The 16110-nt window shown below is 45.0% G+C and overlaps 1 protein-coding gene across 2 annotated transcripts in view; it reads right to left on the reverse strand.

The window, feature by feature from the left end:
• The window catches only part of adam10a (ADAM metallopeptidase domain 10a), a 93807-nt gene that overhangs the window by 13688 nt on the left and 64009 nt on the right, over positions 1 to 16110 (reverse strand). The window contains exons 4-6 of one of the 2 annotated variants that reach the window (XM_077228580.1): positions 12720 to 12878; positions 529 to 629; positions 88 to 246 (exon numbers count right to left, since the gene is read on the reverse strand). In XM_077228580.1, coding sequence (XP_077084695.1) covers positions 88 to 246; positions 529 to 629; positions 12720 to 12878 — 419 coding nt within the window. The remainder of the gene's footprint in view (positions 1 to 87; positions 247 to 528; positions 630 to 12719; positions 12879 to 16110) is intronic. The other variant, XM_077228581.1, reaches the window with a different exon arrangement.

The following is a 16110-nucleotide window of genomic DNA, read 5'->3' on the forward strand; positions in this document are numbered from 1 at the left end:
ATAACCCAAAAGAACAACCCTATAAATGTGCAATATAAAACACAGCAGGCACCACTTTCCATAAAGACACCTGTGCTTCAGGTGTACCTGTGCGATCACAGCCTCCCTGGTGCCATAGTATTTGTAAAAGAGGTGATCTGTCTGGATGAAGAGCTGACAGGTATTTTTCTCTGGCTGTGCTGCACGACGTTTCCTCAGGATCACCGGCCCATCAGCCATCTCTTCATCAATAAAGTGATTTGTCTGCTGCAGAGAAAACAACAGGACACATCAAAATTTAACTAAGAAGAAAAGACATTTTTGGGTACATAGATATAGTAAATCATTTATTTCAAATCAGAATTTAATCTTTCTCTGGTGTATTCTGGCCAGGTATCAAATTGAAATCTAAACTTCAGAATCATAGGAAAGAGACATTTTCCAGATCTCCCTTCGTGACGGGGTTTCTCTTTATTTGCAACATCGTGGTGCTAGTTGGTGATAACGGTGTTGTTCAGCTGAGCTGTATAAAGGACTGTTGGAGCTGACCTGGGTGGGCTCCTCCACTGCAGATGCCTGGTATTTCTTCATCCTCTCAAATACAGAGTGATCTGCACAGCCACCTTCTGATCCATACTTGTGAGGGTAATCTGGGAAGAGAAAATCAAGAGTTGCTTGAAAACCAATGCAACACAATGATTGTGCATTTCAATACTTCACTGTTAACATGTCCAGTCTCTAATTAAGCAGCCTGCTGCACTTAACCTTTACTTCACTGAACTATTAATTTCATTAATACCCTTTTATATACACTTAATTATTCTTTTTATACATTTTAAACCTCAATATTCAAAATCAGAATATGATACATAACCGAAAAGACGAAGAAGAGTAGTGCAGCAGATTAATGGCATATTTCAAGAGAATCGTTCAAATTGGTATACAAGCATGAAACTTGGCACAGAAACTCTCTAAGGGTCACTTTTTGGAAAAAAGTCATTGGCCACCCAAAAATTCAAGATGGCTGCTATTTCTCTTGAATCCTTAGATCAATTTTTCAAATGGTAATGCTATTATTAAATTTGGTACAAATATTCAAGGAACATTCTCATGGAAAAAGGTGTGTGCCACTCAAATTCAAGATGGCGACCATTTTCAAGATGGCCACCATTTGTTTAATAGCGTGACCAGGGCACACTGGTGACTTCACTGCTGTAGAACTCAGCATGTGGTTCAGTGTCAGCTGATCTAGTTTTACTTACACTGTAGTTCTTGACTAGTAGCAATAGTATAGCTAAGTTTAGTGTCCCAAATGCTGTAACAGCCCTCATCATCAATTAGCTAGTAATAGATGTAGTTAGATAGCCACACCTGAATTGACAGGTAGTGCCAGCGCGGGAGAGCTGAGAGGTGAAAGGAGAGGAGGCAGACATTATGACTATTTGACAGAAATGGTGGCCACCTTGAAAATGGTCGCCATCCTGAATTTTTGAGTGGCATATACCTTTTTCCAAAAGAGTGTTCCTTGAAGAGTATTTCTGCCAAATGTTATGCTTGCATCACCATTTGAACAATTGAAATAATTAATATTTGACAGGAACGGTGGCCATCTTTAAAAATAGCGGCCATCTTGAATTTTTGAGGGACAAGCATTTTTCCATTAACATGTCCTTTAGAGAGTTTTTGTATCAAATGTTATGCTTGGATTACTGTTTCAATAATTGATATAATAAGCATTGAATAGCAATGGCGGCCATCTTGAAAAATTGCCGCAATATTGAATTTTTGAGTGGCCAACACCTTTTTTAAAATAGTGGCCCTTAGAGAGTATCTGTGCCAAATTTCATGCTTGTATACCAAAGTGAAAGATTTTTTTTACTAATCTGCTGCACTAGAGGGAAGCTTCTCAGCGAAGAAACTGCAAAGTACTATCACACACTACACCCTACACTACACACTAAGGAAGAAAGTCCTGGTTGCGTATGCAACCCACCGTTCCCTGAAGGAGGGAACGGAGGACGTAGTCGACGCGACTGAAATGGGATCACGCTAGGGAGCCTATCGTCTTCGAGTATTATTGAACGAGCCAATACACATTGGCGTGCGAGATTTGCATCTCACACTCCGCCCCGCAGCGCGGGTATAAATACGGAAGTGGATGCACGCACCATTTGCTTTTCGCTGAGGAGCCGAGCGTAACTCGGAGTCAGCGGTGGTCCAGCGGTAGTGGCAAGGGGACTACGTCCTCCGTTCCCTCCTTCAGGGAACGGTGGGTTGCATACGCAACCAGGACGTTCCCTTTCAGTCGATAACGTCGGACGTAGTCGACGCGACTGAAATGGGATCAACCATTGAACACGCCACTAACGCTGCCACCTTCCAGTGCCTAGACAAAAGCCTTCTGATCCTCCCGACGTTCTAGCGGAAAAGGACAGGGCTTAGGCCAGGAAGTCGCTGCTGTTCCACAAGACCCACTCAGTTAGACTTGGTAACACTGGGAAAGCGTGCCCAACATTGGAAGGAAGGGACGCTGCGGAGCCCAACCAACCCGAAAGGGGGGGGGGGAAATACACATATGAACTGGGCGGAGAGCCGGGCAGTATAACATATGGAATGTCACTGGGGTGGCTCCAGCCTAGAGAGGGGGGAGACACACCAATTTACAGTGACGGCAGGACTCTGCCAAGGGAAAGACACGGGCTCACCTTGGGGAGCCGTATCGTGGAAGAATACACATATGGGGTCGCCGTAGGGACCGCCACATATGGACCCAGCCTAACACAGGTTCCACACTGCATACGAGTGGTAGGCCAGACGTTCCGCCACGTCCGACGTTGGGGGGGGTACGGAGGAGCTCAACAGGTTCCGGACAAGGGAATTCCACCGGAGCGAAATGGCGCACGTATCCGGTCCGTAAGAGGGGAATGGCGCAGCAAGCCGACACTGAACCGGGGCTCACGGTGTTACTGGCTTCTATGAGAAGAGAGCACACGGGAAGCAACCGGCTCGACACGTAGGCTATAGAATCTAGCAAACGTATTAGGTGTCGCCCAGCCCGCAGCTCTACAGACATCTGTCAGCGAGGCACCCTGCGCCAACGCCCAAGAAGCAGCAACACTCCTTGTGGAGTGAGCTCGCAGTCCGGGGGGACAGGGTTCACCTTGGGACTCATACGCCAAGATGATGGCATCCACTATCCAGTGGGCCAACCTCTGCTTGGAGACAGCCTTTCCCTTCCGCTGACCTCCATAACAGACGAAGAGCTGCTCTGAGGTCCTAAAGCTTTGCGTTCTGTCCACGTACAAGCGCAGGGCGCGAACGGGGCAGAGAAAAGCCAGGGCTGGGTCTGCCTCCTCCGGGGGCAGCGCTTGCAGGTTCACCACCTGGTCCCGAAAGGGGGTGGTAGGAACCTTGGGCACATATCCAGGCCGGGGTCTCAGGATAACGTGAGAGTTAGCCGGCCCGAATTCCAGGCACGATTCGCTGACCGAAAATGCGTGCAGGTCCCCTACCCTCTTGATGGAGGCCAAAGCAAGTAGGAGAACTGTCTTTTGGGACAGAATTTTTAACTCTGCTACCTGCAAAGGCTCGAAGGGCGGTCTCTGCAGTGCGGTTAGCACCAGAGATAAGTCCCAAGAGGGTATAGAGGGGGGGCGAGGCGGATTCAACCTCCTCGCTCCCCTCAGGAACCTGACGATCAAGTCATGCTTCCCCAGGGATTTCCCGTCTACTGCATCGTGATGTGCGGCAATAGCGGCGACATACACTTTGAGGGTGGAGGGGGACAGCCGACGCTCCAAAACCTCTTGCAGGAAAGAAAGCACGGAAATGACCGAACACCTTCGGGGGTCTTCTCCTTGAGAAGCACACCACTCAACGAACAGTTTCCACTTCAGGGAGTAAGCAAGCCTCGTAGAGGGGGCTCTCGCTGACGTGATGGTATCTACGACTGCCTGTGGTAGACTACCTAAAACCTCCGCGTCCCGTCCAGGGACCACACATGGAGTCTCCAATAGTTTGGACGCGGGTGCCATATGGTGCCCTGTCCCTGAGAGAGTAGGTCCTCTCTCAGAGGAATAGGCCAGGGAGGAGCTGTCGAGAGGAGAAAAAGTTCGGGGAACCAGGTTCGGTTGGGCCAATAAGGGGCAACTAGCAAAACCTGCTCCTCTTCCTCCCTGACTTTGCACAGTAGTTGTGCAATAAGGCTCACTGGGGGAAACGCATACTTGCGGAGGCCCCGGGGCCAGCTGTGAGCCAGTGCATCCGTTTCGAGGGAATAAAACAACTGGCAATGGGACGAGTCCGGAGAGGCAAACAGATCTATCTGTGCGGCCCCGAAGTGGTCCCATATCAGCTGGACCGCCTGGGGATGGAGCCGCCATTCTCCCGAGGCCACAATCTGTCGTGAGAGCTCGTCGGCGGCACGATTGAGCAGGCCAGGGATGTGAACGGCACGAAGCGACCTCAGATGCTTCTGACCCCATAGGAGGAGGTGGCGGGCGAGTTGTGACATGCGGCGGGAACGTAGACCACCTTGGCGGTTGATGTACGCAACGGCCGCAGTGCTGTCCGTCCGGACCAGTACGTGCTTGCCCAGCAGCGTCGTCCTGAGGCGTCTCAAAGCAAGGAGTACTGCTAACAACTCGAGGCAGTTGATGTGCCAATGCAGGTGGGACCCCGCCCAGGTGCCAGCTACTGCATGCCCATTGTACGTGGCCCCCCAGCCAGTGTCGGAGGCGTCTGTGAAGACCACAGCATGCCTGGACACTTGTTCTAGGGACACACCGGCCCGGAGAAACGAAAGGTCCGACCACAGGCTGAAGGTTTGGAGGCAGGCCGCGGTGATTCTCACAGGGAGCGTGCCTCTCCGCCACGCCCACCTCGGGACTCGGTCGCGAAGCCAGTGCTGGAGTGGTCTCATATGAAGCAGGCCGAGCGGCGTAACTGCGGCTGCGGCTGCCATATGCCCCAGGAGCCTCTGAAACTGTTTCAGAAAAACCACTGTTCTGCCCTTGATAAAATTCAGGCAGTTCAGCACCGACCGGGCGCGATCCTCTGTGAGGCGCGCCGTGTGTTGGACCGAGTCCAGCTCCAAACCGAGAAAAGAGATCCTCTGCACAGGGGCGAGTTTGCTCTTCTCCCAGTTGACCTGAAGACCCAGCTGGCTGATGTGCTGGAGCAGCAAATCCCTGTGTTCGCATAACAGCTCCCGAGATTGAGCTAGTATCAGCCAGTCGTCGAGATAGTTGAGAACGCGAACGCCCTGCTCTCTCATGGGAGCGAGGGCTGCCTCCGTAACTTTCGTAAAGACACGGGGTGACAGGGCCAGCCCGAAGGGTAAGACTTTGTACTGATACGCCTGACCCTCGAACGCGAAACGCAGGAATGGCCTGTGTCGCGGCAGGATGGAGACATGAAAGTACGCGTCCTTCAGGTCGATCGCTGCAAACCAATCCTGGGGACGGACACATTGGAAGATGCGTTTCTGCGTCAGCATTCTGAACGGGAGCTTGTGAAGGGCCCGATTCAGGACTCGCAGGTCCAGGATTGGTCGTAACCCACCCCCTTTCTTGGGTATAATGAAGTACGGGCTGTAAAAGCCGGCCTTCATATCGGCTACCGACACCGGCTCTATCGCGTCCTTCGCCAGCAGGACCGCGATCTCCGCGCGCATGACAGGAGCAGATTCGCTCGACACTGAAGTGTGGCGAATGCCACTGTACCTGGGCGGACTCCGGCGGAACTGAATCGTGTAGCCGAGCCTGATGGTACGGAGGAGCCAGCCGGACGGGTTGGAGAGCACTTTCCAGGCCTCGACGAACCGAACCAGGGGGACCAAGGGTAACACAGGCATACCCGGGGTGGGGCAGCGCGGTGGAGGGCAGGGACCCGGCTCGGAAGGCCCGTGGACGGCCCGAAGCGGGGTCTGAGTGAGCCGTGCTGCACTTACCTGTCTCCACGGGGCAACAGAGGACGGGAGAGAAGGCGGATGACCGGGTCCTCGACCGCCTCGTGTTGCGGGCTGACGAACAAGAGGGGGCTGGGGGGAGCAAGGCTGTTCCACAGGGTCGCAAGCCGCCAGCCTCGCCCTCTTGGGACCCAGGGACGGAGAAATTCGCTCTTCTGACAATTGGGGTACCACTGGACTCCGGAGAACCAATGGTGGAACGGTAACCATCTGAAGAGCTAGTCCCCCCATCCCTGGGTGGCCTGTCTCAGGAACGTTTCTGACACTCGCCCCCTGGCTGGGCGGTGACTGAGACAGACTGGGCGGCCTGCCTGCTGCTGGTTCTACGCTGGGGCCTGGGTGAAGGCTGTTGCGGAGACCCCGCGGAACCGGAGGCAGCGGCAGGGGGGCGCCCTCGGCGACGAACGGGCGGAGGGACTATCTCCGGCGGCAGGGTGGAGGCAACAGCGGGCCGCCGGGATAGGGTGTGTCGGGGAGCCTCCGTCCGAACCTGGGTGGCAGAGAACTGTTGGGCGCAGCTCTCCGCCACGTCGCCGAACAACCCAACCTGGGAAATTGGGGAGTCCAGGAACCGAACCTTGTCCGCATCCGCCATCTCAACCAGGCTGAGCCAACGATGGCGTTCCTGGACCACCAAAGTGGACATCGCTAGACCGACCGCACACGCCGCGACACTCGTACCCCGGAGGGCGAGGTCAGTGGCGGTGCGGAGCTCACTCACGAGCGCCCGGTCCAAACTACCCTCGTGCATGTCCATGAGTGTTTTGGCCTGGTAGACCTGCAACAACGCCAAGGCATGCAAAGAGGAAGCGGCTTGCCCGCAAGCTCTGTAAGCTCTGACCGCCAATCCTGACGCGAACTCACAGGCCCGCGAGGGGAAACAAGGATCCCCCACCCAGGATGCAGCGGCCGTTGGACATAAAAGAGTCGCAACAGACCGCTCCACTGGAGGGATAGCCTCATAACCCTTCACCGCTCCTCCGACAAGGGTAGTGAGGGAGGAAGAACTACTCAAGTCGTTTTCAGCAGTAAAAGGTGCCGTCCACGACCAAGTAAGCTCTTCATGCACTTCGGGAAAGAAGGGCACTGGGGCGGCGGGCTGAGAACCAGCACGGCCCGCCCCGAGATACCAATCATCCAACCGAGACTGAACAGGACACGGTGGAGGGTTCCACTCGAGCCCGACAGCCTCGAAGGCCCGTTTCAGCATAGCTGATAACTCTGGATCCGGCTCGGGCAACATTGAACTCCCGGAGGGAGACAACGCAGCTGAGTCGTCATCTCCAGACATCAGCTCACCCTCCGATGCTGCAATCGACATCCTGTCCCCCAGGGGAGCCCCGAGTGGAACCGCTGGCCCACCCATTACAGATGGACCAGCAGATAACACCGGAGGCTCCAATGGTAGCAGTGGAAGGGAGGGGTGAGGAGCCCACAGGGAATGGTTACCGGGCGGGACATCCAACACTACCCTCCGGTCACCCATCCCATGCAGCACCCGGGGGTGGGGCATGGCAATGGGGACTCGCTCTCCGCGGACGAAGGCGAGTCTCGCCCTCAACACTGCGACAGTCATGTTCCCACAGTGAAAACATGAGCTGTCCACAAAAGCTGCCTCAGCGTGCTGTAAGCCCAAACACGTGATACAACAATTGTGACCATCAGAGAGAGAGACAGGGAACGACCGCACCCAGAAACGCACGGGCGGAATGACATCTTGAAAAAGACGCAAACGCACCCGTGTTGCTCTTTTAGGAAGTGAAAACCTCTCACCAGTGCCGGAGCACACAGGGGAATGTGGCAACACTGACACAGGAATGGCGCACCCTGTGCCAGTGAAGCACTCACTTTCTCGCCCTCAACCGACCGTCAGACAAACAAACACAAACAGAAATTTGGTTGCTGTGAAAACAGCAGTTGAGAGCTTGAAGCTCGCGATCACCGCTGCACTCGCGCTGTAACCACCGACACCAGGAGAGACTTCCCAAAGAAGCGCCGACACACTCGCTCGTTGTACAACAACACTCTTCAGATCCAGACATGAAGCTCGGCTCCGAAGCGAAAGGCAAATGGTGCGTGCATCCACTTCCGTATTTATACCCGCGCTGCGGGGCGGAGTGTGAGATGCAAATCTCGCACGCCAATGTGTATTGGCTCGTTCAATAATACTCGAAGACGATAGGCTCCCTAGCGTGATCCCATTTCAGTCGCGTCGACTACGTCCGACGTTATCGACTGAAAGGGAACTACGAATGCAGCTCATACCAAGTCCACCTATTCCTGTTATTGTAATGGGAAAAGCACAAAGTGTTAATGATATTGAGGTCTCTGCCTTTTTGTGGCTGCAGAGCATAAAATCTTCTAATATCAACAGCACTATTTACAGGTTACTATTTACAGCATATAACACAGCACTGACAGTTTCTTTCATTAATGCTATTACTTCTTGATGGCCACATTTGATGGCTGAGCAAACACCTGTGAGGTTTGTCACAAATCATATATCCTATCCGATATATAATTTTTTTCAGGATTCTTTATTGGTATTTCTGATTAATGTAATGCATACAATTATCAATTTGTAAAAAAATAAAAAAATAAATTCTCAAACTTTGGACCAGTAGTATACATATGAAAACCATATATAAATCATCTAAACAAATCCGTTGTTAATTCATTACCAAACATTTGAAAATAATAATCATAATTAAGTATGAATGGTAAGAATTATTTTTGACAAAGTTGATTCTGGACCCCACTTTCACTGCTTGCAATAATCAAACATCAGCAGAAATAAAAATGAGACAGAGTATAATCAAGTGTCTTTTATAGATATTGTATATTTTTAATGGAAAGTCTAAATTGAAATCCTGCTAGCATCTATAATAGAAAAGCATTTGCTCCCCTCCATTCAACCAAAGTTATATGACGCACGGACGCACAGTTTTGGGGTGATATTCACTAGACAATGATTTTTATACTGTATATTCTGTCCCCTAACCCTACCCGTGAACCAACCCATCACATAAAACGTTATGCATTTTTACATTTTCAAAAAAAACATCATTCATCATTGAAACTGAGCCTAAATATGGTAAATTATATTGTTCACAATTGCTGATTTTATCATTTAAATGTCAGTGAGGTTTTCCTGTAAGAGTATGTTTCAGAAGGAGAAACGCCCACATTTCTGAGCCCGGCATGAGCCAGTGAGTGATCCAGAGTTCTCTCCCCTCTCCAGCTGCCCTCCTTCTGACCTCTGTCCTTAAGCTTCAATGGACCACTGTCAACCACAATTGACTCTTTCTCTTTCCCTCCCAGATACAAACTCACTGTCCCGAACTGACCTCATCCATTTTTGCAGTGATCATACATTATCTCTCTTTAGTGATCTCTCACTTATTGTGCATGTGCACACTCAACATGCAAGCTGAAGTGAGTTGAGTCAGTGTCTTCACAAGGGTTTCAGTCATCTGACTGTTTAACCGTGTCTACAATGGTGTATATGCGTAACCTAGAGTTAGTCATCCTGTTTTTCCTACAACCGATATTGATACTGAGCACTCAGCTGTGTGGAAAAGACACTCCATTTCCTTTTGCACTTCCACATGCTGTTAACACTATTATTTATAAATCAGAGAAAGCTACTTTCCTTGTTTCCTATAGATTTTAGAAAGCTATATTGACCAATTTGCATCTAGCACCAGAATAATCCACTTTACAAGTGTATGTACACTACTGCTCAAAAGTTGGTGCAGTAGTATATAACTCAAAAGTTATATATATATGACAGTTTCTTATGCTCTTTTGCTAATTTATTTGATCAAAAATACAGTAAAATCTGTAATATTGTGAAATATTACAATATAAAATATTAAAACTGTTTTCTATTTTAATATATTTTCATGAGCCTTTACTCCAGTCACATGACCCTTCCGAAATCATTCTAATATGCTGATTTGCTGCTCAAGAAAACATTCCCTTTTATAAGTTAAATAGTTGTACTGATTAATATTTTAGTGGGAACTCTAATATATTTTCCCTAGAATTTATTTCTTTCCAAATAATAATGAATAAAAAAAAATCTCACCGACCCCAAACTTTTGGACAGCGGTGTGTATTAAGAGGAAAGCATACCAGTTTACAAGCAGCTAATCTTTGACAAGGCTGTGATGTAACGTTTCCCTCTTTATACTTGAGGATATTTTAACAGTGATAACATATTTATTAGGCTTTATCAGTATTTAATAGGCTTTATCAGACTGGAGGGCGTTTCCCAAAAGCATTGTTGGCCAACCATGGTCGCAAGTTCCGTCGTTACCAATTGAGTTCAAAGGAAATTGCGACCATAGTTGGCCAACGATGCTTTTGGGAAACGCACTCCAGATGAGCAGGAAAAGTGCAACACTATGTTTGATTGAGAGGGTGAATGACTGACAGAATGCAACATAGAGAGAGTGAGACAAAACACAGTAAAGTCTAGTAGTGTTTCCCAACCACTGTGCAGCAGCACACTAGTGGCACTAGTGACAGGGTGTCGGGTGTGGCGTGGAAAACTATCAAATTTCAAAAAATAAATCTATTACAGATATTTGCCATCTAGTTGAAGTAAATATTCAGTTTCAAATATCCTGTGCACAGCACTTCATCTTTTATGTCATGAGATTTTGGCCAAATGTATTCAACAACGAGAAAAAGTGAACGCGCATATAACTACAATAAACTTTAATGAAAACGTTATGCAATGCACTTAGTGCCTCAGATGCAGCTATTCCAGTGATAGACAAAACATCTGTCATACGCTGGTCAATGACACATGCAAGTGTCTGACCACATATAAAACCACAATACTAAGTTTGACGACACTTATTCACTTATTGACGTTCAATTATTTAAAAAATACGAGGTTTCCGCCTGGTATTATGTAAAATCTTTTCGTTTTTTATCACCAACATCATAGCTTCCTATATGACCTTATTGTGTTCCTACCTCAAGTTTCACATTAAATGTGAGTATTGATTTTAATATAATATCCAGATTTAATATGCCATTTGAAGTAATGCATGTTTGTGCAATTTTGTTATATTTTAGTGCTTAGTGGTGTGCGGTTTTTACTTATGCCAAGGCAAAACAATTAAAAAAAAAAAAAAGATTGGGAACCACTGGCCTAGAGCACACTAGAATCCTCAAGTTGGTTGCCTTTGACCTTGAATTCTATGCTTTAAAGGTGCATTGTATAATATTTAGGAGGGTCTGTGGACAGAAATGCAATATCATATACATTACTATGTTTTCAGTAGTGTATAAAGACCTTACTTAAATGAACCGTAATGTTTTTATTACCTTAGTAGAATGAGCCATTTCTATCTACATACACCGCGGGTCCCCTTACATTGAGAAGCGCCGACATGTTTCTACAGTAGCCATAAACTAACATACACGCTTCGTAACTGTTGTTCTTCGTGCAAAGAAGCAAGCTAAAGTCAGCGAATAAAACACTGAAACAATGATGAACAAGTAACAATAATATTCGGAACAACATATCGTTTTAATGAATAATTAAGTAATTTCTTAAATTTATCTTGGTAAAGAAACCTCATTGCTTAACTGGCTATTCTCTGGTGTCTCAGATGATGACATATTTTCCTGTCGGCCACCGTAACTTCTGTTGGCTGTAACCTCACAATTAGATGCCGCTAAAATTTACATAGTGCACTTTTAAGAGGAGAAGGGGAAGCTCGCTGCATTTTGCTGTGTCCTGACTGGTTTATTTGTGTGCCAATGCTACTAATTCACTCAGTTTCATTCTCATGATCCAAAACACCTTTTCAAAAGATTAGAATTACCATCAAATGTGCTGTAATACCAACATTAACAGCACTTTTCCATCCAAAAGGAATTAAAAAAACAATTCCATGTTCCAGCCATTTTAACAGCTCTCATCACACTCAAGAGAGTCTCAGAAAATCAGTGATGGGAGACAGACCCACTCAGACACATTCATTATTTCCAAGAAAAAGCAAACATGATATGGATCTTCAACTGTGTGTAAACTTGATTATGCTAAAAGCAGTTTATTAACATTTACAGCATCTAAAGCTGAGTTCAGGAACTGGTTAGCTTCAAACAACTTTTATTTATACACAACCATTCATTAAGGTTAGGGTCAGTAAGATTTTTGTTTTTTAAAGAATTTAATGTTTATTCAGGATGCATTAAATTGATCAAAAGTGAATATAAAGATTTCTTTTTTAAATGAATGCTGTTCTTTTTGGCCTTTTTATTAAAAGAATCCTGAAAAAAAACATATCATGGTTTACACAAAAATATTAAGCAGCACAACTGTTTTCAACATTGAAAATAATAAGAAATGTTTTATGATCACCAAATCAGCATATTATAATTATTTCTGAAGGATCATGTGAAACTGAAGATTGGAGTAATGATGCTGAAAATTCAGTTTTGTCATCACAGGAATAAATTACATTTTTATTATTTTAAATGGCAATAATATTTCATAAGACTTCTTTCAAAAAACAATAAAAAAAAAAACTTACCAACCCCAAACCTTTCAACAGTAGTGTATAAAACAAGTTTGTTAGCTAAATATATATCTACATAATCTAAAGTATCCATAGAAACTATAAAAACACTACAGACATAAATCTGATCGGTAAACTGGACACATGCACAGTAAAATGCACAGTATAAAAAAGGAGATTATTATGGATATGATATACTGTAGTTCACTCTAATGCTAATATTAGCTTACCGATGTCATCCTCATGGTAGATGACTGAGTGGTAGGGCACATTCTGGCCTTTGAGGTATCTCTCTGAGGGTTCTACGTAGTATGTGCCATGATGGCTCTTAATGAAACCCTCAAACTTCCCATCCACGATAGAGCCATGGGTCAGAGTCCCCTTCTCACCTGCAAGATAAAAAACAAACCAAAGGTTGAAGACCAAAGGCAATTGTAAAGTTATTCAGTGCACATATACAGCTCTCTCTCAATAAGCTATTAGACAGAGGGCATGTCGTGAAATATGGTACAGGGAAAATGTAGATGCTTCCATATTATGATCCAGTGATTCATCTCCTCTATTATAAACACACCATGCAAATAATGCAACTAAGCTCTTAACCTTTAGAATGGTAATGAGCTCAGCAACCCGGCTACTGTCTCTGACGATCAAAGCAGAATCGTTCTTCATCTGCAGACTTAAGAACTTCATCTAGAGCTGTACCACAACAGTAGGCAGATGGACATCAACATTTACACTGAATCATTTAGAAAGTGCTTTTAATCAATGTGACTATCCCTTTGTTCTAGTTTCTGGTCTCCTTATTACTCATTTTTGTTGTTGTGTCCTCATTTGTTACAGAAGAACATTGATACAACATTTTTAAGTTCTTATTTTAAGAATTACTACATTAACCCATTGATGCTTTAGTTTGTTCCAGAGGTAACCAGTGCTGCCAACTATTTTCAAAGGAAAGTAGCAAACACCTTCCCTAAAAGTTGCTAAATGTCACTAGATTACATCATAGGTCAATTAGCATATTCATGACGTCATCGTTCAATTATTTGAATTGAGAGACTTCGGGAACTGGATGAAAGCTCTGTGATAGTGAGTATTACAAGTAATAAGCACAAGAAAAGAAAGGAAATTAAAATGGTCAAACTAAATTCTTTAAACATAAAACAAAAGAGAAGCCGATAAGTGATAAGTCCGTTGAAAAACAACAACAACAAAAAAAAAAAACGTGCTGCTGCTCCTCTCAGCCATTCACTGAACAAGGTAGACGCAGCTAGAGAGCGTGACGGCAGGGAGAAAGCAAGACCTCGCGCTCGCAGGACAGTGCTGGCAACATCTGGAGGTTACTGAGGTTTGTCTAAAAAGTCGCTAGATTGGTCCCTTTTTAAAAAAAAAAATTCGCAAAAGGGGTCTGAAAAGTCACTAAAAATAGCGACAAAGGCGCTAAGTTGGCAACACTGGAGGTAACTACAGTAGAATTATTTACCTTTTCTTCAAAACATACTATGCAGTTATTTTGCAATATTTATAGGTGTATTTTTCATGTATATAGATGTAATAAATATAACTTTAACAACCAATGTGAACATATACCTATACACATTCCCGTAGAAACCTATGCAAAGATTGAGAACGCAAGACTCCCAATTACAGATTAATAATAATAATAATAATAATAATAGTAGAACAACAACAACACTTAAATCTCACAATATATCTAAAACAATGAGACATATAACTAAAATACATTCAAAAGTACTGTCGATGAGCAAAAGTAATAAATACAAATCAAACACCATCTAGTATAAAACAAGGTAAAACAAAACAGAACCATATTCAGTTTTTAAATGGGTTAACAGTATGTCTTTAGACATTTTTTGGTAGTGAAGAACTGGGGAAATTATTTTACAATCCAGGAACAGTGGAAGTTAACTACATGAAAATTTGAGGAGCAGCACAGTAACAAACAGGGGAGTTGAGCTTCCTACAACGACAGCACATCCTGGAAAATTCTGCTTCAACTTCAAACAGACTGCCAAGTTCTACTTGTGTGTACATGAACTCTGAAATAACAAAATATAGAAATCAAAGAACAGACCAACAAAAGGAGCTGTTGTCCATAATGTTCAAGACATCTTAGGCTATCAAAATCTCAGAACATTTTTGCTCGTTTCAAATGATGGACCACTTTAAACAAGAGAAATGAAAGAGAAGCTTTGAACGTTTCACAAGCGTTGGGATCTTACAAGCACCATAAGTGCTTTAAAAGAAACAGGATTTTATCAGGAGCTCTCTGCTATCACAGTTAAAAGGCTGTGGGAAAGCGATGGTGTGTTTTGTCTGTTTCACGGGGAGAAAAGAACCACCTGCAATCTGGTTTCTTTCTTCAGAAAGGAACAAGCTCTAAATCTCTTGAACTCATCCCTAAAACTGATAATAACACAAGAGGAGGTTCACTCTCTCGCCCTGTGCAACATTAAACTACTGCTCTCCTCCATTCCTCCCTTCCTTTCTGTTCTCACATTTACAGATTGAAACAACAGGAAAGCTGATGAAGTGCATGAAGCATGAAGACACTCAAGAACATAAAACAAGCAACAGTCAAGAAGGATATAGGCACAACATACTTATGAAGTCAATCCTAATAAATGGACTGAATTTGACTAGAAGTACTCTGGTGGCTAATGACTAGGATTGGGGCAGAGATGACATCCACTTCAGAGTAAAAAAGTAAAGACGAGTACAAAAAAGAGAGAAATGCTAATGAAAGAACGAATGTTAATGTCAATGTCATCGTCATTCCACAGAGAATTTGCACCATCCCAGCCTATTTCAAACTCTTTTCTGTGAATATTAGAGGTTACAAGATTAAGCGCCAAATGATGTTTATCCTTTAGATAGCACAAAGAGTGCAAATGGATAACAAAGGGTTAGAAAGTAAGGTTGAGAAAATGTGAAATATCGACATTTGTGAGTGTGAGTTCAAATGGAAAGTTCACCAAAAAATGAAAATTAAGCCATCATTAACTCACCTTGGTATTGTTCTAATGTAGTATGCCTTTTTCTTTTATGGACCACAAAATAAGATTTTAAAAAAAAGTACCGCTCATGCTCGTCCACATAATGCCAGTGAATAGCGACCAGCATCAAGCTTTTTAAAAAAGACGCAAAAGTATCACAGAATGATTCTATGTGACAAGTGACGTACATATTCTAAGACGTGTTCTGAGAGTATACGACCGGGCTTCGTTAAAAAAAACTGATGTTTTAATGTATTCCTTAGCGATATTCTTAACCTTGGCCGTTGGGGCTTCTCTGCATGGCTGCAGAACGTGTGTCTTCATGGGACTCGGGCCGCAGTTCACTCCATGTCGCCCAGACAAACATGAAACAATGCCTAGAAATCCCAAAAAAGTATCTGTGTACTTTCTTCACTGAGTCAAATATAAGCGGCCTGGAAATCTGTTCGTCTGATGACAGTCAGAATGACGGTTGACAGATGTGAATGTGATAACTTCTTGTCACGACAAACACAACGGATATATTCACCTCAGAGAAGGTGGGTTGTATTTCATGTCGTAACGCACCAACACCAGGGTGAGTAAATTATGACTTGATTTTCAT

This window comes from Siphateles boraxobius, unplaced genomic scaffold (genome assembly GCF_051911475.1).
Source record: "Siphateles boraxobius isolate OS27281-9 unplaced genomic scaffold, OSU_SipBor_1 130, whole genome shotgun sequence".
In the NCBI taxonomy this organism is placed as follows: domain Eukaryota; kingdom Metazoa; phylum Chordata; class Actinopteri; order Cypriniformes; family Leuciscidae; genus Siphateles; species Siphateles boraxobius.